This window comes from Gavialis gangeticus, unplaced genomic scaffold (genome assembly GCF_001723915.1).
Source record: "Gavialis gangeticus isolate Ggan-Ray unplaced genomic scaffold, GavGan_comp1, whole genome shotgun sequence".
Taxonomy (NCBI): domain Eukaryota; kingdom Metazoa; phylum Chordata; order Crocodylia; family Gavialidae; genus Gavialis; species Gavialis gangeticus.
Genome location: NW_017728998.1, coordinates 2,813,940 through 2,834,221, shown reverse-complemented (window position 1 = coordinate 2,834,221; position 20,282 = coordinate 2,813,940). Strand labels below are relative to the sequence as shown.

The 20,282-nt window shown below is 64.2% G+C and overlaps 1 protein-coding gene across 1 annotated transcript; it reads right to left on the bottom strand.

Annotated features, from left to right (window-relative positions):
- Positions 1 to 299: 299 nt before the first annotated feature.
- Positions 300 to 10,965, bottom strand: LOC109289258. The gene is made up of 3 exons (XM_019505252.1): positions 10,656 to 10,965; positions 7,004 to 7,375; positions 300 to 818 (listed from the first exon to the last, which is right to left on the bottom strand). Exons 1-3 carry the CDS (start codon positions 10,963 to 10,965, stop codon positions 436 to 438), a joined length of 1,065 nt encoding a protein of 354 aa, XP_019360797.1. The 3' UTR covers positions 300 to 435.
- Between the last annotated feature and the right edge of the window lie 9,317 nt (positions 10,966 to 20,282).

Sequence of the window (20,282 nt, the reverse complement as noted above, 5' to 3'; positions counted from 1 at the left end):
GGAGAGACGCTGGAAGCTGGCGGATGGGATTCAGGGGCCACCTCCCCAAATCGGTCTCCTCCACCGAGCCTGTGACTTCGGGGTTGGTGCCTCCAACATCGTCAGGCCCCGCTCTCTGCCCGGGCCCCGCTGTGCTCCATCTCCTGGAGCCCGATGAGGTCCCTCTCGCCGTCTAACTCTGGCTGTGGACCTGCGGGCCCCGTCTCCGAAGCCGAGCCCCCCCCGCCTGGCAGAGTGTCCGGCCCGGCGTCCCGCTCCTCGCCGTGGGACACGCGCACTTTGTAAAGCTCCGCGCAAACCGCCGGCCATCCCGGCTTTCCCCAGGGATGGACAAGGGGCTGGTGTGGATGTGATGCACCCGCTCCCGAGACGTTCTGCATCCTTCTTTCCACGCAAACACCGGTGCACGAGCCAAGTTCTCGTGTCCCGGCAAGGTCAGAGCCTCCTGCGTCTCCCCTCCCGGGCTGACTCAGCTCCCAGCGAGCCGTGCGCTCGCACCTGCCTAGGAGCCAGTGTCCTGGAGCCCCGCACATGCTGGGGGTGCAAAGAGGCTCCCGTGACACATCCATCGTGGCAGCCCCCCGTATCTCCACACGAGAGGAAAAAGCCACGGCTCTTTCCGGGGACCCCAAGCAGCGTCTGCAAACTCTGGATGCTGACGCGGTTCAGGCTTGCGTGCGCCCGCTGGAAGGTGCAGCTCTCACGCGGGCCCCGGGAACCGTTCCAAGCTGGGCTTTGCTTTCTCCTCTCCGGGGACGTGGGGCCCTCAGCACGCGAGTCCGGCGACGAGCAGGATCCTTGCAGGGTTCGGGCTGCATCTGCAGGGGACACCAAGCAGTTATGGGTCAGGAGGCTGCAAGCCTGGAGCTGCAGCTAACCAACGCACGCGAGCAGCACGCGCCGAACGCGGAGGGGAGCGAGCAAGGCCGGCTCTGTGAAAGCTGTGCCCCGGCGGGGCCAGGGAGGATCCCGTGGGCAGTGTCAGACCAGGCGGCCTGCCCTGATCATCTGATGCACTGCGATGGCAAGCGGTGGACTTGGCCCGTCCCTTCCCATCTATACACCATCGCATTTTCACCCAGGATCCCAGAACTGGATGGCCAGAGAGATGATCCACCACACCCAAAATGCAGCTGCCTCTGGGGTGCAGCCAGCAGCCGCCAGGCCATGCTACGGGGGAACATCCGTGGGAAGGAAGAAGCCTGCCCGCGGCTGATGCTTGTGTCACCAGCGCCCGGTGGGTGGGATGCAACAAGGGCGAAGGTAGCGAGGGGCAGGCGAACCAGAGGCTCACCGGCCTAGACGGATGGGCCGTGTTAAATATTCATCAGCCGCGAGGGCTTTACTGGAAGGGCCCATTAGGGTGGGACGTGCAGCGCGCGGCGCGCTCCTGCTACCCGGGGCGGGCCGTTGTCAGACGGACGGGTGGAAGCCAAGGGGGGGAGATGGATGGGCTGGAGGTGGCTGCAGATCAATCAGCCGGCTGCACCGTTAGTAATCGATGAGGATCTGCAGACTTTAGGCACTCCACAGCCGGTAATAAATAGCAGAAATAAATAGACGGGCAGATTAATAGAGAGAGGGAGGAAGAGGGGGGGCGGCAGGTGGGCAGGGAAGACGGCGGGAGCGGCAGGTAGAGCCCGGGGCCCGGGGTGGCACCGGGGACAGGTTGCATGTTCCCGGGGCATTGGAGCGGCCAGCGCCTCGCCGGGGTCTGTAGTGCCAAGTCCGAGGCCACAAGGTGCGGGACACGCAGCTGGGGGCTAGGGGCAGGGGTCCTATCGCTCTCAGGCCGCTTCCTGGATGCAGCCCCCTCCCTGTATGGCTGGGGGTAGGGGGGGTTGGTAATTTCCCCACCTCTCCAGCCTTTCTTCCCTCTGACTATGATGCATGGCTGTGCTAATTCGGCACGCTGCCATTAATTCCAGCACAGCTGCTGCTCTCTCCCCCAAGGCATTTCGCTAATACTCAGCTTCAGAGCCTCTCAGCAAATTAACATCATTTGTTCTGCAGAACATGTTTTATTTCTACACTACATGCATAGCTTATTACTCCGCCAGCCGCGCGGGGAGGGCCCGGTGGCGGCTGCACTGCTGGGCCACGGCCCCGGCGAGCGAATCCCACGCGTGGTCCCATCCTGTCCGTCTCCCGGGTCCACCAGCCCCCCGCCTCCCTCCCAATCTGGCGCTGGAGCGGGAAGTGCGGGCAGGTCCCCCGTTGGGCCGGTGCTCATTTGCATAGCTTATTAGCGCGCTGAGCTGCAGGTAGTTTCTCCTGGCGCCAGGTGGCTCACGGGCGACGGCTCTGACCTGGGAGCGGTGCACGGGGTGGCGGGGTGCAGCATTTTTCACAGGCTGCAAGGCCCCTGGCATCGTGTGGGGCAAAGCCAGCTGCGGCGATACCCCCGTATTGCCAGGGCAGCGTCCCCTTCTGTACCCCGGAGCATGCCCTCCTTTGCAAGGGGCTGTGGCGGGGAGCTGAAGGAGCCTGTGGCGTGGCGTGGCGTGGCGTGGCGTGGCGTGGCGTGGCAGCTTGGCCAGGCCCTGGCACGGCTCCTGGGGCTCTGCCGGCCCCTGCTAGGCACACGTGACCCCTCCCCACGTCCTGCGCATCTCCGGATCTCGTTATTATTCCCGGCCTGTGAGACCGGGGCAACTGGAGCAGCAATTACAGCGCCATTAGCAGCCATCTATCCGTGGTGACAGGTACAAGGCAGAGCGCAGAGCGGCGCCTCCGCGCTGGCGAACACCTTCAGAGTCGGACGTAATTGTCTCCGAGCAAGCAGAGAGGAAGAGCGCCCGGCCCGGCCCCTGCCTGGCCAGCCCTCCAGCCCCACCCCAGCAGTGTGGGGGAGTCCAGGAGGGGCCCCCAGCGCCTGTGCCACAGGCTAAGTGTCCCCCTCCAAGCTGAACGTGTGCCCACGACCCACCCAGGCTAGAAGGGGCCAGTGGGCATCTCCGCCGTGCTGCAATCCAGCCGCTCCGGGGATCCCATGCCCTTTGACACCGGTTCCCCAGTGTAACCGATGCATGGGCACCAGCGGAGATCCCACGCCTGGGCGGTGGGAGCAGACGGCAGGTTTTCAGCATGTGCACATGTGTGTACTTGTGTGTGTGCTCCTGCGTGCATCCCACGCCGTTCACATCGCTCCCAGCTCCGCGGCAAAACTCGGCTGGTCTGAGCTGCAAAATAAGCCGGAGGCCTGGGCAGAACAGGGTAGTTTCGTGTCCCTTTAGTCCATATGGGACAGCCTGGGCAAAGGTGGGGAGGTTGCGCTGTGGGGAAAGGAAACCCCCGTCCCCCCAGGACGGTCCTCAGGTCCCCCTTCACGACTGCTGGGATGAATTCTCACCTCGGTACCCGCTCGGAGGGCAGAGCCTGGCCCTCCATGGGAGATGGCTGAGCATGGGAGAGGGCATCCCACGGCTTAACGTGGAGAGAGCAGGGCCTGCGGGACCCAGCGTGTCTGGTCTCTCTTCTTCGGTGAAGATGATGGAGCTTCGCACCCAAATGTGGAGCCTTATGGGTTGCCTTCGTAGCCCGGCCCGTGCAGCCGCAGCATCGCGACGGCCCGCGCCTGTCCTCGCTCCCACTCATGAATAGGGTCCGTGGAGAGCAGGGGCCGCCCTTCCCTTTCTCTTCCTGCCCACGGATTTTGGGCTCAAGTTGGAAGTCAGGGCCCGGCCTGGGATAGCTCCAGAGACGCGGGCATGCGCTGTGCTGCCACGCGAAGGGGAAGGCAGCGCGACGTGTCCGGGCGCGATCTCCCGCGCCACGCTCGGCGAGGCCCGACGCCTGCCCCGGAGACCATCCTCCAGGCCCCTGGTCCTGGCTGGGGCGAGCCAGCTGCCGCCACAGCAACAAGTGCAAGGCCCCAGGATCTCTGCCCTCATGAAATATTCACAGCTCTTAATTGACCCCGGCAGGTCCCTGGCCGAGACCCCTGCTGTGAGCAGAGCTGGGAAGCAGGAGAGCTGGCGTTAATTGCCGGGGGAGGGATGTGCTAACAAGGAGCAATGCAAGGGGAGATGGGATGAGTGACAGCAGGACTAGGAGAGGGGAGAAAGCCCGGCCCGCGGGGCACGGAGGTCACTGGCCCATCAGCTTTCGGCTTCAGCAGGGGTTGCAAACCTCTCAGCTGGGAAGAGGATGGAGAAGCGCTGGCCAGGGAGGCAGGGAGCCAACAGGAGCTGGCAGGGACACCGATAGCACTGCAGGCTCACCAGCAACCCCGGTCCCTGCCCGGCTGCTGGGTGCACCTGTGGCGACCTGCGCCGGGCGCATGGAAAGCTGCGCGGGTGGGCACACGGGCTGAGCCTCACCTGCTGCAGACGGGTCTGGTGCTGCAGGAAGCTAGCCCCTGTCCAGGGAGCACGCAGGGACCCCTCCACCTGCACCTGCATGCTGTGGGAGGCAGGTCCATCATGACCTTGACCGTGACCGTGACCTTCCCCGCATCCTGGCCTCTGTCTTGCCTGGTTAGACATTGGGTTCTCCAGGGGTTTCCACGCCAGGCCCCGGTCTGGGCTGGGCCTTTCGACACGGCTATAACCTACGTGATGCTGTGCAGAAACACGTGTCCTGCAGCCAGCTCGGGCTCCGACCTCCAGGCTGGAAGCAAACACCCTGGTCCTGCACAAAAGGGGGCTCTATCCACCCAAGAAGCTGGCCTGGCTTTGACCAGCCCCCAGGGTCTGCATTGGGCACCCTGGTCCTGGACGGCGGCACAGCGCCAGCCCCTTCGCCAGCTGCACGGATCGGGCACAAGAGAGGAAGGGGAGAGCAGCCGGGGGGGCGGTCCAGCGGAGGGACTCAGCTCCCCTTCCCGCCAGCACGGGCAGGAAGGGCACCTTGCAGCCAGGCTGCCGGTGCCCGGGCGAGGAGCGGGCCATGGCTCCCTGCCGGCGTGGCGGGCTGGGGCGGGGAGCGGGGGCTTTATGGGAATGCGGCGCGCCCGGGGCTGGTTTCCATGGCTGGGGAAGCTGCAGAAGGCTTTCATGTCAAAAGGCAGAGAGACTCCATGAATATTTCATTAGGAAAGCAATGTGGTGTGCTGCACAGAACATCTGGCTGGAGTCTCTGGAGACCCCCGGCTTTGTGCAGGAAGCAGGAACTGTGAAATATGGAAGGAAAAGGGAGAGCGGGGGGGGGATGGGGGAAGGGAGCAGACTCGGGGTGCCACGGACGTGCCAGCCCCTCCTCTTCTACCTGCCGGGGCTCGTCCTCCCCAGGGCAGCTCGGGGCTCCCCGAAAGTGCCCGCGTGACAAAGGGCCTGGGGGACCCCGATGAGAGCCCTCCGGGAAAGGCCAAGGCATCGCGGGCTGCAGCGGGCTGGCTTTCCTGGAGGGCTGTGCCAGGGAGAATGGGTATGAAGGGCACGGGCCCTCCCCGGGGATCCCTTCTGGGAGAGAGCCATGTAACCGCTATGGCCCCATCCCCGACACCATTGCACAGCGGGGCGCTGCCAAACGAGGGTCTGGGATAGCAGATAGTTAGGGGCAATTGCTTGCTTTTAAATGCCCTCCCCGGCCCGCTGTCCTCTGGGGCAGGTGGGTGCTGTAGAGCATCGTGACGCAGCGTGCAGGTGACCGATGCCAGCCCCTCCGGCCCCGAAGCAGCCAGGGGCCGCCCCGCCACGCACGGCAGCGCTCCTCCGTGGGTCGGTGACGTGCTGCGGCACGGGGGCGGGGAGTCGCTGCCCCGCTCGTCCTCGCAAGGCCGGTTCTCTTCCCTTTCCGAGCCCTCGACGCTGGTGCTCGGCGGGCCTGGGGTCGTCGAGGGCCGTGTCCTCCGGGGCAAGCGGGAGGCTTGGACGGGGCCTCGTGTCGGTGCGTAGACGGCGCTGCAGTACGGATGCACGTCTCTCCCCCGGCGAACCACAGAGCAGCCACTGGAGCCCAGCAGAGAAAGCGTCCTGCCCCGCTTCCTGCAGCCCCCCAGGCCGACGCGCAGGCACCCGAGAAAGACGCGGTCCAAGCCCTAGCGGCCGGCTCCCCATCCCCCATCCTCTTGGCATCGGCGAGGACTTTGGCTGGGTACCGGCTGCCAGCGCGGCCCGGCTCCGGCACCTCCAGCCACGTGCTGGTGCAGACAGGCTGACCGGGCTGCCTGGCCCTGCACCTCCCTGCCCCCCGTCTTGCCCAGGGGGTCTCGAGAGTCCCCGTCAGCCCCTGCTTCCCTCTGCAACCGAGCCAGGCCGGGCAAGCGGGGCAGGCGCTTCTCTGCCGGGCTGGGCTGAGCCTGTTGCCAGGATGGCTATTGAAAGCGCCCCGTTTCCATGCCCACTGCACTTGGCTGCAGCTCCAACTCGATAAATACACCGGCTCCGGGGAGGGCTCCTGTCTCCTTGCTCCCCACGGCCCCCTGCTCTCGCCACCCAGCACCGCTGGGTTCTGGGACAGGGGCTAGACATGGAAATCCTGGTTTTCTGCCCCGGTCTCAGGCTTTTTCCCCCACAACACAGAAAGCCGAGGTGCAAAACCTTGAAGCGCAGCGGCTCGGTGGGCAGTGCTGGGCTGTATAGGGGCACCCATCACTACGGGGCATGGCTCCATCGGCCGGCCCCGTTGCCTTGCTGCAAACCAGCCAAAGTTGAAGACGAGCTACAAGACCCCGCACTGGAGCTGGCACCTGCCCCGGAGCTGCCTCCAGCCCGCAACGTCTGCTTCGAGTCTCCACACATGACATCCCTCCCCGAAACGCCGTTATGAGGCACCCAGGGCACGCAGGCCCCGTCCTGCTGCATCTGCTGAGGACCTGCCACATGCCCGGGAATCAGCCAGGCTCTCCGGGGCGAGGCTCAGAGAAACGGGCGGCAGAAAAGGTCCGGTGGCAGAGCCACGCGGCCGTGCACCCGCACATGCCCCAACATGCCTTGCACCGCGGTGTGCCGTTGCACGCTTATGCCCGCTGTGTGCCCGGCTCCCGCCCAGAGATGCATGCAGCCGCGCCACCCGCCGCAAACACCGGGGCTGGGGGGTTGCTTAAAAAGAAGGCAAGTACCTTGCTCCTCTCCGGGCTCACCGGCCGCTACCTGCGCCAGTCTGTCCGTCTGTGCCTCCCGCGCCGCCTGCTCTCTGCAGCCCGTCCTCCATGGCACCTCTGCCAACTCAGCCGCTGCCTGCTTCAAGACGGGCTGCCAGCTTCTCCTCCTCTCTCTCTTTCTCTTGCGCGCGCTCTCGTTTTGGCCCCATGCTGCCTGCTGGCGTTCTCCGCCGATGGCATGTGTCCATTTCTCTCCCCTTCGCAAGCCGTCCTCCTCCCCAGCCTCTTCCTCGCGGTGCCCCCGGAGCCGCGCGCCCGTGCCAGCTCGCAGAGAAATTGGCAGAGACTGCGCCGGAGTGGGGAGCCTCTCAGCAGCTGATTGTAGCCACACTTTGAAAAAAAAAAACACACACAAAACCCAGCCCCGACGACGTGCCAGCAGCCCTTCTGTCGGCAGCGAGCCTTGGCACGGGGATGGGGCCGGAGGGGCTGCGCCAAGGCTCCGGCACGGAGCGCCTGCACCCCGGTGCCTCCGCCGCTTTGTCGCGCGCGTGCCAAAAAATTCAGGCAGCGTGTTCCCGGAGCGACGGGCACGGGGGGCTCTGCCAGGGGTCCGTCGTTTCTCCTTGCCCCGGTCCGCTCCCCCATCCTGGGGGCCGTGGGAGCCTGGCTGCCTTCGCGCCACGTCACGGCGAGCGCTGGCTCTGCCTCCGCGTGCCCCCTCCCCGGTGCCGTGCCGCAAGGCGGAAAGATCTCCGGGAACCGCAGCCTCATCGCGTGCTCCGTCCACGCAGGCGCCTGGGTCTTGATGCGTTGCAACAGGAGCTCCCCCGGGCACCCCCCTTGTGCAGCCTCCTGCCCCGCGCCAGCTGGGCAAGAGGCCTGGCCACCTGGGCAGGGGGCAACCAGGGGGGACGTAGCATGGGAGGGGCGGCCTCGCCCGCTCAGCCTCTCAGGGGGGTCCCGGGAGGTCTTCTCCGCACCTTGGCAGGGGCCCTGGTCCCTCCAGCATCTGTTGCTTCCGAGGCGAGGGAGAGATGCCCATAATGCACCTGGCAGACGGGCAGCGCGGCCCCACCGCAGCCTGCAGGGCCAGCTGGTGCCCAAGGCTATGAGGGTCGGGTCTGGCAGGAGGAGGGGAAGGATGGGAGGAGAGGGGCTGCAGGCAGGGGTTCGCTCCTGCTCCCGTGGCTGCCCCGCAGCCGCTCCCAGCTATCTCCCCACTTTTCCCACCCGCGGCCACGGCCTTGGCTGCTCCTCTGCTGCTCCAGCAGCAGCCCGCGCTCTTGTCCAGGGGCCTTGTGTCCTCTCTTCGGACAGCTCAGGTGCTTCCCACCACTGGGGTTTAGCAGGCCGATGCCACCGTGCGTCACCCCCGGCCCAGCCTTCCTGGGTGCTCCCGGCCCCCAGCTCCTTGCGGGGTAAAGCGGGGCGGCTGCCCCCGGCTCGGCCTGGCTGCTCTTTGCATCCCCACGTGGCGGCCCTGCCTCAGACGCGCGGGGCAGCTGAGCTCCGGGGTCCCTCTCCCCTGCAGGCCTTCACCAAGATATTCCTAGCCCCGAGACTGTCCTCACCCCCCGGGCCACTCTAATCATTTGTCGCCCTCTTTGCTCATGCTGGTCCGTTGCTGGGGGTGAAGACCCTTCGTACCCCCTTGTCTTTCCAGCAGCTCTGCCGCCCGCCTGGCTTGGTGCTTCCGACTCACTGGGCCCGTGTCAGATCCGGGTCCAGCAAACATCCCTCCTGTGCTAGATGCAAGAGGTAAGGCACAAGAGACGACAGTCGCTCTGTCCCCGGCATTTTCCCTTGGCTCCATGTAGCTCCCGGCCACGGCCCCCCGACACCCCCCATGCGGTGCCCAGAGCTGGACAGTGCGGGCACGTGCGTGCCATTGATGTGAGCAAGGCGCTCTTCTCCATCAACCGTCCTTCTGCACAATTACACTAATGGGGCGATTTTGCACTTATCTTCTCGGCAGGAGGCACTTGGGTAGCACTTCAAGCCACGTGCGGCGGAGCCGGGGCCCTCGTTGACATCCGCGTGGTTCCCGTCCCTGGGGACGGCGGTGGGGGGAGGCTCTGGTCTGGGGAAGGGGGGAACGAGACCGTCCCCAGCAGATGCACTGATCAGATGTTTCCCTTCCCCTTGCTTTTTGCAGTGCCCGAGCCCTGGGGCCATGGGCACGCGGGAGGCAGGCGCTGCGCCTGCCAGGCTGCTCCGATGGGGACGGGGCAGAGGGGTGCTCTGCGCTCAGAGGAGGTTGGAGGAAGGAGCCCTGGATCTGCTTTGCCCTCCTCAAGCCTGGCGCGCAGTGCCCATCGGCAGCCAGGGCAGCCTCAGGGGCCTGCCGGCATCGCCCTGCTGCACCCGAGCTGCAGCGAACCCTGGGCCGATGGCAGGGGGCTCGAGGTGGGACTTTGCAGGGACATGCAGGCCCCGTGGTCACTCGTAGAGACCCCTGCCACATCTGCTGCCCATTAGCTCCAGGCAGGCACCGCTTGCGCCGAGGCCTTTGCAGCCTCCATCTGCCCCCGCATCGCACCTGGCCGCAGCCCCCATCTGCCCCCGCGTAGCAGCTACCCCCCTGCCTCTTCCTGCCTCGCGGGCGCGGGGTCCCCGGGTTGCGGGCGCGCTCTCCTTATCTGGCGGAAGCAGAGAGGCACCTGCTGCGTTCGGCAAACGGCAGTGCCCGTGCGGGGGGGCTGCCGTGCAGCTGACCTGGGCTCGTGGGCGGATGGGGCTTTCGCTGCGGGGGTCCAGCGAAGGGAGTGCCTTGCTGCACCCAGCTGCGCACCCAGCGATCGAAGCCTTGTGCCAGCGCCCGGGAAAGCCCCGCAAAGCCCTGTGCCCACCCCCTGGCAGAGGCAACCCCAGGCATCCGGCACGGGCCGATAAGCCCCGTTCTTCATGGGGGTCACAGCCATGGGTCTGGCTCTTCTCTGCCAGCCTGGACCTTTGGGGGCTCGGGTGCAAAGAGGGTGCCGGTCTAAGCCACGCGCGCCGTTAGGATTTTTCGTCAGGCTGGTGAGAAAGCCCCTGGCCCTGGAAACTGCCCCGCGCATGCACACGCACACGCACGTACCCATGCACACATGTGCACACCCCATGAGGAGGCGGATAGCTGCTGTCGTACCATGCTCAAGAGCCTTCCCCTGGACCACGTGCCCTCCTCTGCCCAGGGGTAGCTGTGCCGATGGGGGGCACCGCAGCCCTCCTTGCTGGGCCCCAGGATAGCCGTGCCCCGGCCATGCTCCCCACGCCCCGAGCTCCCCCAGCAGCCGCCGGGCTCGTGCCACAGCCACGATGCCTTTTTCTTTCATAAATGCCACCCACAGGCAGCTCCAGCGGGACGACAGCTTCCTGCTCCATCCATAATTAATCTGCGAGCTTCCAGGGGCAGCGGCAGAGAGACCCGGGTCCGGCCCCTGCGCCAGCCTGGCACCTGCCCCGCTGGTCTCTGTGAGGCCCTCCAGAAAGGACCAGGGCCAGGGGATGGTTCAGACCAGCCAGGTCCCATCCTGCCCAGCCCTGCGGCACCTAACGCTGCATCTCCAGTCTCCAGCTGGCATCCAGGGGCTTCGGGGAAGGGGCAACAAGCCTCCTAGGGGGCAACTGTGCCGTGGTGGGGAGCCCTTAACGGCCCTGCCGCAGGTCTGAGTGCCCCCCACACCGGGCATCTGTCCTGGGAGCCAGGCTCCGGGGCCGGGAGATGAGCAGAGAGGCCCGCTGCAGCGGGTGATGTACGACTCTGGGTGACGGCGGTGGATGGAGACCGCCCGGCTTCTTGCAGGGCAGAGGGCCTTGCCCTGCAGGTCCCGGATGCACCCGCGCTCGGCGCCGGTGAGCGCCCTGCGAGAGATGGCACGGCACGGCACGGCAAGGCCGGCGTCCATCTCTGCCTCGGGCAGAGCCGGGGGCACTCCCAGGAGAGGCTCCCCGCTTTCCAAGGTGCCTTTTGCAGCAGGCGCAGGCAGCGCCATATGTCACACGCCTTGTTCCCCAGCGCCGCGGCGGGGGCCGGCCGGCTCCTGCCATCAGTGCCGCCAGAGCCGCCGACCTGGAAACCCCCCAAAACTGCCTTCCCCCCCGGAACAGCGGTCCAGGCCTCAGCGTGGGGCCGGCTCCGTGCATCACCCCCCGCCGCAAAATGCTGACACAGCGCCGATGCTGAATAAATTATAACCCCCCTCCCCGAGCCGCTTTCCAGCCTGGCACCATCTGGAGAGAGGCAGCTTCCTTCCCTCCGACAAGGGGCAGGGAACAAAGGTCTGCACCGCACCGAATGGGGCACCCCCGGCATCCTCCATGCCCGGGGGATGCGGAGCCGGGTGCTCAAGGGCACGGGGCTGTGGCAGCTCTCCGGCCCCGCGTGCCTGCCCCCCGCCAAGATGCTGCCAGGGCTGGCACATGGGGCAGGTGGGCAAGCCAGACCCTCCTCCCAGCACCGAGGACCAGGCAGCTTTTAAGTGATGGCAGGGAGCTCAGGGCATGATCCAGGGGCATGGATCCTCCCTGCGAGCCCATCCCTGCGGCCTCCTGCCCCCAGCAGAGCTGAAAGCATCCTTGCAAAGTGCTCCCTATGCTGCTGCTCCTGGACCGCTCCTCCCCAGAGCCAGCCGCATTGCAGCGCCGGGTGGGCAGGTGTGCCAGCCACTGCTCCGGGCCAGCGCAGGCCGGTGGGGGCAGTGAGCTCTGGGGGGCTGGCCCCTGCCTGGCATCGCCCCCCGCCCCCCATGCCAAGCTGCCCACTCTCGGCCCCTGGGCCAGGAGGCCTGTTTTTCCACTGGGCTCAGCGGTGCGTGAGGCAGGGAGCCCGTGGGCGACTCCCCACCCACCCCGCCAGGTGCGTTTCCACTCGCTGCAGCCCCGCGCGTCCGCCCCTCTGCCCTTCGAATGAGGAACCGCTGCGGGCCTGGCAGGGTGGAGAGCGGAAGCTGGGCAGGGCGCCGCGGCCTCGTGACGCCGGCCAGTGTCCCCCCATCCGCCTGGCCTTCTGCCGGCAAAGCAGCGGGCACCGGGGGCACGCCAGTGAGACCCGGGCAGGGGGCCGTGCTGGATCCCACCCCCAGGGCTGGCCCTTCTGCTCCGGGGGAAGCCAGCCTAGGAGAGGCCCCGAGCTGCGCTGGCTGTGCAGGGGGGAAAGCAAACAGGTGGAGGTGGGTGCTGCCAGGCGGAGGGTGCCCTTGGCCGTCCTTTCCTTGCCCTGTTTGCTCCGGGGCTGCCTCTGCCCCCCTCCAACCTGGTCCAGCGCCCATCCAGCTAGCCCACCTCTCCCACGCCGGCACGAGCTGCCCGCTGCTGGGCAGAGATGCCAGCCGCCAGGGCAGGGCTGTGTCACACTGCCCCTTCATTTGGGGGCACCTGGAGCAAGCTCCCAGGAGCTCAGGGGCACGTCTCAAATCCCCCAGGCAGGCCAGGAGCTTCTGACGCCCACGTCTGCCTCCCATCTTTAGCCTCATGGGCTGGGCTGGGGCAGAGCCGGCCACAGGTAAACCCCCAGCACGAGCCGCCCACAGCCCAGTTCCCCGTCCTCGCCGTGCCCGGCTGGGTCCCCAGGCCTGGCTCCCCTCCTGGCCACCCAGCCGTGACTCGCATGCAGCTGGGAACCCCCCCGGCCACGGAGTCCCCCCTTGAGGCCTGGTTGCTGTCTAGCAGCTGTGGAGCAGGGCTGGAGCAGTCTTGGACACGGGTCGCTAAGTCTCCTTGCACCCGATCCCTGGTGGGTCTATCGGGGTCTGGGGGGTGTACTGGTTGGGGGTCCCGAGCTCCAACCGATGCAACCGGGCCAACCCAGGCATCCTCTGCCTTGGCTTCCCCACCTGGAGGGGGGCAGCGATGCTCCGCGGTGCTCCGAGCTTGCTCCCACGTGCCTTGGTGCAGGCAGTGGGAAGCCCGCACTCGGGTGGAGGACGGCATCACGGCGTGGCACGGGGCCCTGGCCCCGGAAAGCAGCCCCTGCCCGCGCTGCCACCCACCACATCATGAGAACATCGAATGCAAATCAGCAGCAAGATCTGCCAGAAATAGCAGCCCGGGTTCTCCGCCGGGCCCTGCGTGGAGCTGCTCCCAGCTGCCCACCTTACGCTGCGACTTGCAACCCGGGCCCCCCTGGAGCGATGGGCTCCCTCTTGTCCGGCATGGGCAGAGGGGCCCGCAAGGCAGAGGCAGCACCTGTGGGAACAGATAGCCCAGCACAGCTGCCCCCACCCAAGTCCCCATCCCCAGGGGAAAGCGAGGGTGGAGGACTGAGGCCGGGGCTGGGGAGCGGTCCAGCTCATGGCCGAGGGGTTGGGAAGGCTCCTGGGAGCAACGCGCAGGGGTCTGAGCTGGGCATGGGTTGCAGAGCAGGAGGGTCTGGATGGGCAAGGGGGGCAAACCTGAGCAGAGAGAGGGACCCACAGGCCCGTGGCCAGCAGGCTGGAAGAGCTGAGATCCCAGCCCCTCTCTAGCCTTGCTTTCGGGGCCTCTGTCTCCACTCTCTCCATCCGGGGCACAGACTCTTTCAACAGGGCACCGGGCTCCCCGCAGCCCATGATGGGACACAGAGGTGATTGCATGAACCTATACCTCCTGATTCCCCCCATGCCCTATTGCCAGGCCTGCCAGCCTGAGACCATGGGAAGGCATTTCTGCAACAGGAAGATGCAGAGCCCGGACGCAGGCACGGAAACCCCAGGCTGTTTCGGTGGAAGCTGCTTCCAGAGCTCGCTGCGTTTCGCGGCTGCCTGGACCGGGGCAGGAAAAGCCAGCGCGCCAGCTCCTCAATATTCAGTGCCAAGCGATGCAGAAGAGGCGCTCGGGGCTTTGGCAGCTCCTGCCGACGCCGGTGACGTGTGATTGAAATGTTATGTCTCCCCAGTGACAAACACATCGCGGCATTATTCCTCGCCAAGCTAATTTTACCTTTGTCTTGCACGGGGGTCGGTGTGCATGCAGGCATGTGCACGCGTGTGCACGCATGCCGGTGGCGTGCCACATGTAAAGTAGCAAAGGAGGGAAATGTCTCCTGGAGAAGCGTCCTTGCCTGTACCGGGCACCTGTCTGATGCAGGGCTGAGCAGAGCCCTGCATTCAGGTCCCCGGGAGGCCTGGAGATCCCCCAGGCACTGGCGATGGGCAGTGGCTTGCGCACGGTCCTGGGTGCAAGGATGGCTCAGGGGCCAGGTCGAGTAGAAGACATCACCCCTGCACATGGCAGGAGGCCCGTGTTGAGCTCCCCAGAGCCAAGGACGGGGATCGAAGGAGCGCAACGGCAATGGCATCTCTGGGTCAGTACAGGGAGCGAAAGTCTCTCTTGTGGCGGGGGTGAGTGTCGGGGCGAATGCTCCAGCAAGGGGGATAAGAGGGGAAATGAACCCCCCTTGGCGAGGAGGAAGCATGGCTGGCATGGCCCCCTTGCCCCGATGGGGGAAGAGAGGAAGCCCGATGAGGATGGAGTTGGCAAGGCCCCGCGCTCAGGAGACGCGGCCTCTGTTTGCACACACACGGCACGTCGGGCGCATCTGCCAGCTCGGCAAGCAGCTGTGCGCGGGCTGCCTCGCTCTGCACGCGCCAGTTGTGATGCCAGGCACCGCTCCTCCGTCACTGACCTGCGGCTGCGGACGCCGCTCCGCGCAGCTGGTAACTTGGTTTCTTTCCAGCCGGCGCCGCCGCGTGCCAGCCTGCCTCCGCCTGCCCTCCTCCTCCTCTCTGAATCCCTCGCACCGGGTGCAGAGCCCATGGCACGGCATCCCCAAGCGCCACGCGGGCCATCTGTGCTGCATCTGGGGCTCCACGTGGCTGCTGGTGGATGGCCCCAGTGGCTTTAGGAGCTTTGCAGCGTGGCTGGCAGCTTGGTGCTGCTGTGGGGGGCATCTCTGAGTGGTCTCAGTGCTGAGTGAGGTGGGGAGACCAGCTCCCCAACACCACCCTGCCCCTGCGAGCCACGACGGGCACTGAATTGTGCTCGTCCTTCTGGCATGGGGAGCTCTTCACACAGGCACCCTCTGAATTATTCTGAGCTTTTGAGGCCAGCAAGGGCCATGGCACGCGCTCGACAAGCCTCCCACGTGAAGCAGGTCAGAAACACCCTCCTGCTTCTCCCGAACTGAGCCCAAACGCCTGCCTCCCCCATGGGCCCATCGTGCAGAGGACAGCAGGGGTGTGAGAACCACCCCCCTTCCCCAGGGAAGCGTCATCTCAACTCTGGCTCTCCACCGCAGTCCTCATTTGAATGTGTCTGGTTTCAGATTCCAGTTCTCCTTCTCAGCAAGACCACCCCGCCCTGGCGTTTTCTCCCAGACGTGGGGGCTTAAATGCCATCCCATTCTCTCCTTGGGCTGCACGACTCTGCCTCTCCCCACAGCCCCCAGACCCTCTGTCGCAGCTCTTCTCCACCCCCTCCGCAGCGCGTCGAGATGCGGGCGGCAGATCTCAGAGCTGCTCTTCGGGCTTCCCTGCACAGCCCTGGCCATGCAGCTGCAATGAGGTTTCCCCCCGGGCGAGGTTTTCTTTGCAGCTGGTGCAGCGAGGGATTGACTGAGCTGTGGTACAAAAGTGGAGAGGCTGGAGAGCCACTTGGCGCCGTGCGAGACCCGCAGGTGCCCTGTGCTTTTGCACCATGCTGGGAAAGCCCTGGCCCAGCTGCTCCCGCCCCTGTCCGGAGGACAGACCGTGGATGCCGCTGCCATCCAAGTGCTGGGCCTCAGCACCTGGGCATGCTGCAGGCCATTCAGGTGCAGCTTCCGAAGTGGTCCTCCTGTTTGGGGTCACCGCCGCTCGATAGCTAGGGTCTGAGTCCCAGAGGCGCCGATTCCCCCCGACTTTCATTTCAGCCACAGCTCAGCACATCCGACAAGCAGGCTCGGACATCTCCAAAGCGATCGAGCAAGCTGCATGCCGGGAATGCCCTTGACGGTGCTACCAAGGGTCCAAAGGTGGCTGACGAGCCCGATCTGGGATCGACAGACTCTGTTGCAACTCAGGCACGTCCCTTGATTCAGGTCCTTGATTCGGTCCGTGACACGCTGTTTCTGCCGCTCCTGCTTTGCCATCTCCTGTCGCTGTCCTGAGGTTTCAAAGTACTGAGATCCCTGCAGCAGATCTTGCTCCGTTTGGGGTGGTCCTGGGGGATGGTTTCCCATGAGTTGATATTGCATTTTGTCAAGTTGACCTTGAGGACGTCCTTGGAGCACTTTCTCTGCCCGCCTCCTTGACCGAGGTGGGAGAAAACAACTTGCTTTGTGAGTCTGGAGCCGGACATTTGGATGACGTGGCTGGCCCGGCAGAATAGATGTCAGACGATCATCACCTGATGTTTGCTTGCGAGAGGACACTAACGTCGACGCGTCCGTCTTCCCGCTTGGTGCTACTGAAGCAGTGCCAGTACGAGGCCGTGTGCTGGAAGTGCCGAGGTGGGGTAGAAAGCAGTGAGCTCCTTTCCCAGCAAGCGTGCTGCCAGGCAAATTTCCAGCCTGGTTTAGTGGAGTGAAAGGTGCGGTCCCTTGGGGTCACTAGGAAAGAAGCACGAGTGCAGCCTTTCCTCCCTGTGCGGCAGCAGCCCTGGGATGCACGGAGCTCCACCTGCAGAGATGCCAGCCCAGGGCTGGTGCAGGCTGCCTGCACGGTGCTGAGCGACTCCCCCTCCTCTCCTGTATGCCTGAATCATCCTCCCTGACCGTGGGCACCCGGCACCGTCCAGGGCGTTCCAGATGAGGCCTCCCCACGGCCGATGCCGTGGAGTTGAGACATCCCCATCGCCACTGGAGATCCCTTCCCTGATGGAGAGCATGCTGACCTGAACCCATCATCAAGTTTCTCTCCCCTGTGGCTCATTTCCTTTTGCGCTAGTTCCCTTAGCCTCCTTTATGCTAACATGGCCTAAGTTAAAGTTAAGGTAACTAAAGGTCTATTAAAGCTACTCACATGCAAGCTAAAAGGACTCAAACTTAACACAACAGGCTACAAACTGCAGCTCAGTTAAAACTCCCCACTCCCAGATGCTCCATTTTGTGCCTGGGCTTTCAGCCTTGGGGAGATCATCTGTCCTTCCTGAGCTGAAGGTGTGGCGCTCTGTCAGTTTTGCCCACACCTTGGAGGTGTTAACAGCCATTTCCACACTGCCCACCTTAATGCCCATTTCCACACTGCATTCTCACTGGCGATCCTGCCTCTACCCCACGATCAGCATTATCAACTTTATCGAAAACAGAAGTCATCCATCAGGGGTTTGGGCTGCGTCTGGAGCCTGCTTGATTTCTGCACCATCCTTGCTGCAAAGTGGCTCCACTTCTCTCCTCTCCATCGTTTCATTAGCATCACTGAAGAGCCTTTTGTTGTTTTTGAAGCGCCTTTTACAGGATTTAACTCGGTTTGACTTTGGGCAATTCCTACTTTATGTACTCCCAGGACATGGAGCTAAGGAGTGAGCAAGAAATGCAGGCCAGGCTCCAGACCCACTGCTACTCCTGGGCAGCAGTTGCTCAGATCCACAGAGCTCCTGCATTAAAAAGGAGTAAATATTTGCTGCAACTTGGGCTCACGCGGCTTCTCTCCCCCTACGAAGTCATGGCTGTGAGATGGTGCTGTCAGGTGCATCTCGGAGTCTGTATTGCCTGCAGTGACCAGAATGAATGTGAGATTGTGAATGTGGGTGTGCATGTGTGCATGCATGTGGGTGTGTGGGTATCCGTGTGTGTGTAAGCCACGGCACAGCCTCTTCTGTCCTCCCTAGGGTCTCGTATGGCCTGCATCCCAGTGCTTCGGAGTGCCTTCAGCACTGCATTCAGCAAAGCGAAGGGCACAGCTGTCACGTGCTTGTGCTCTCACCCTCTCCCAAGGGAGACGTGCATGTGGCCGAGTGGTTTATTCTGAAATTTTAAACCCACACCGATGCGCACGGACACCGCCTCATGCCACATGTTGCTCTGAGTTCAGAACAACAGTGCCCACAAGCCAACCAGGCAGGGGGGCCTGTGGGTGCTGCACAAACACCAGGGAGCAGGTGGCTGCCTGCCCCAAAGAGCTAGCTATCAACATGCACGGGGCATGGGGTGGAGGATAGGGTGGATGTGCCAGGGGGCTGGAGAGGAGCAGAACATCCCCTGCGTGGCCAGAGGCCCTGGGCTTGCCCAGTCTGTTCCTCTCACCCAGGCTCTCCAGCCAGTCCCTCTCTGCTGCGCATCCCTGAGGTGTCATGACCTGCTCTGGCTGCTTCTCGGCCTCTTGTGGGCTAAGATCCAGTGTAGGGCGTAGCTGAAGTCCTGGACTAAAGAGCCTGGGATGGAGAGTGCTTGCCTGTCATATCGGGGGCATCCGAACCCCAAGGCTTGAGCCTGCACGTCAGATGTCTGCCAATGGATTTGGGAGCATCCAAAGCCCCAGGGTGAGAGGTCTGCGATGGAGGATGCTCACCGGTCAAAGTGCCAAACCATGGGATTGAGTTCTGCCTGCTCAGTGGATATGATTTGGAACTGATTTGGCCGATTTGTTCTGGAACACGAACTATATTATAAAATAAAATAAAATAATTTGCTCTGGCTGCTTCTGCTTGTCACAGCTGCTGTTGGAGGGGGCAAGGTCAAGGCTTTGTGCTCAGCCCCTGGCAGGCTAGGAGTCAGTGGCAAAATGACCCCAATTCCTACAGCAGCTTATGCCATAGCCATGGGCAGCCCCTGAGAAAGCCTTGGCTCCTGCACAGACAGGACAAACCTCAGCATGGCTGTACTGGGTCATAATAAAGGATCCCAGCACCTTGTTGCTGACGGGGGCAAACAGCAGGTACTAAAGAAGAGGAAAAGAAACCGGGCAGGAGGAGCGTGGCCTGTCCCCTGCCAGACTCTCCCCATCCCAAGCAGTCAGGGGTTTAGGGATGTCCTGAGCTTGTGCTGACAACCCTGCCTGCTACATTTCACAGCCCTGATAGGTTAGTTCCCCCTTTTTTGACCCGTTATACTTCTGGCCTCCACAATGTCTAGTGAACAGTGCAAAGGTCCGTCGTGCCAGAAAAGCAACTGCGCTGGCTGGGAATGGAGCAGCAGCTGACAGACTGGGATTTCCAAGGCCCTGGAGAGCAAGATGCAAGAAGAGGTGGCCAGCTGGAGCCTTGATTTTTCCATTTAGTGTAAGCATCGGGGTGATTCAGTTGGGAAGACATACCTGTCTTCTGCCCGGGGGTCTGTACCCTTGTGGGCTGCTTGTGGGGACCGTTTCCCTGCCTGGAGAAAGAACAGGGTTGAGTTTCTGGCACTTCATAGATTGATTCGTAAATTGTTAGGGGCTGGAAGGGACCTTGCAGACCATCGGGTCCAGCCTCCCCATGTGAGGGATTAGGGTGAAAGTTGGGTGCTTTGGAGCAGGTGGGGGATGAAGCTGGAGAGCAGGAGCAGCTGCAAGAATCAGCAGGGAAGCTTTGCCTCCCTGGCGCTCTCGGACGGCCGCTGAGCACAGCTGCGCTTGCTACCGCGTTGCACCTTCTGCGAGGCATGAAGCCATCGACCTCGCACTCGGCAGGTCGGTTTCCCATGTTCCCCGTCTCCTTCGCACGGCCTTTGCACTAGGTTTTGCACTCGGGCGGTTTCTTCTGCTGCTTGACATCTGCTGCCGTGCCTGTTTAACCCGCAGCTGCGTGGGTCGCGGGTTCCCTTCTCTGCCCGCAGGGACAGGAGATGGCTACAACCTCCAGATCCGAAGCTGCAGCTTGAAAGCCAAGTGCTGGGTTACTCCAGTGCCAGCGTCTGCCCTGGCTGGGAGCTGGGGGTGAGGCTGGGGCGAGATGCCCGGGGTGGACGTGGCGGTCCCCTCGACCTGCGGTTGGCCATCACAGCGTGGGGGGCTCTGTCCCTGCGCCCTTGCTAGTGGCACGTCCTGGTCCGGCTGCAACCTGAGCTGGGGGATCCCGGCGAGGCAGGGATGGGGGCCTCACCTGGGACCCCAGGGACAGGGGCGCCTGGCATGGCCAATGCTGCGACAGCACCCCCGGGCGTGGGACCCCACCAGAGACACCCCAAATAGGAGTACCCCACGTGGGTGTGACCCCACCAAAGACCCCCCCCAATAGGGGTTCCCCACGTGGGTGTGACTCATCAACCCCCCCAATAGTGTGCCCACATAGGTGTGACCCCACCACAGACCCCCTCTCAACAGGGGTGCCCCACGCTGGGAACCCCCCAGGGACACGCGTGGCCCCCGGAACCTCCGGGGCGGCGCCGGTTTCCGCGGGACCCACTTCCGGCCGGACCGTGCGGCGGCGATTGGGGCCCGGCGCGGCCCTGCCTCGCACCTGTCCCGCACGCGCCTGCGCAGGTGGGTTCAGCCGGGCA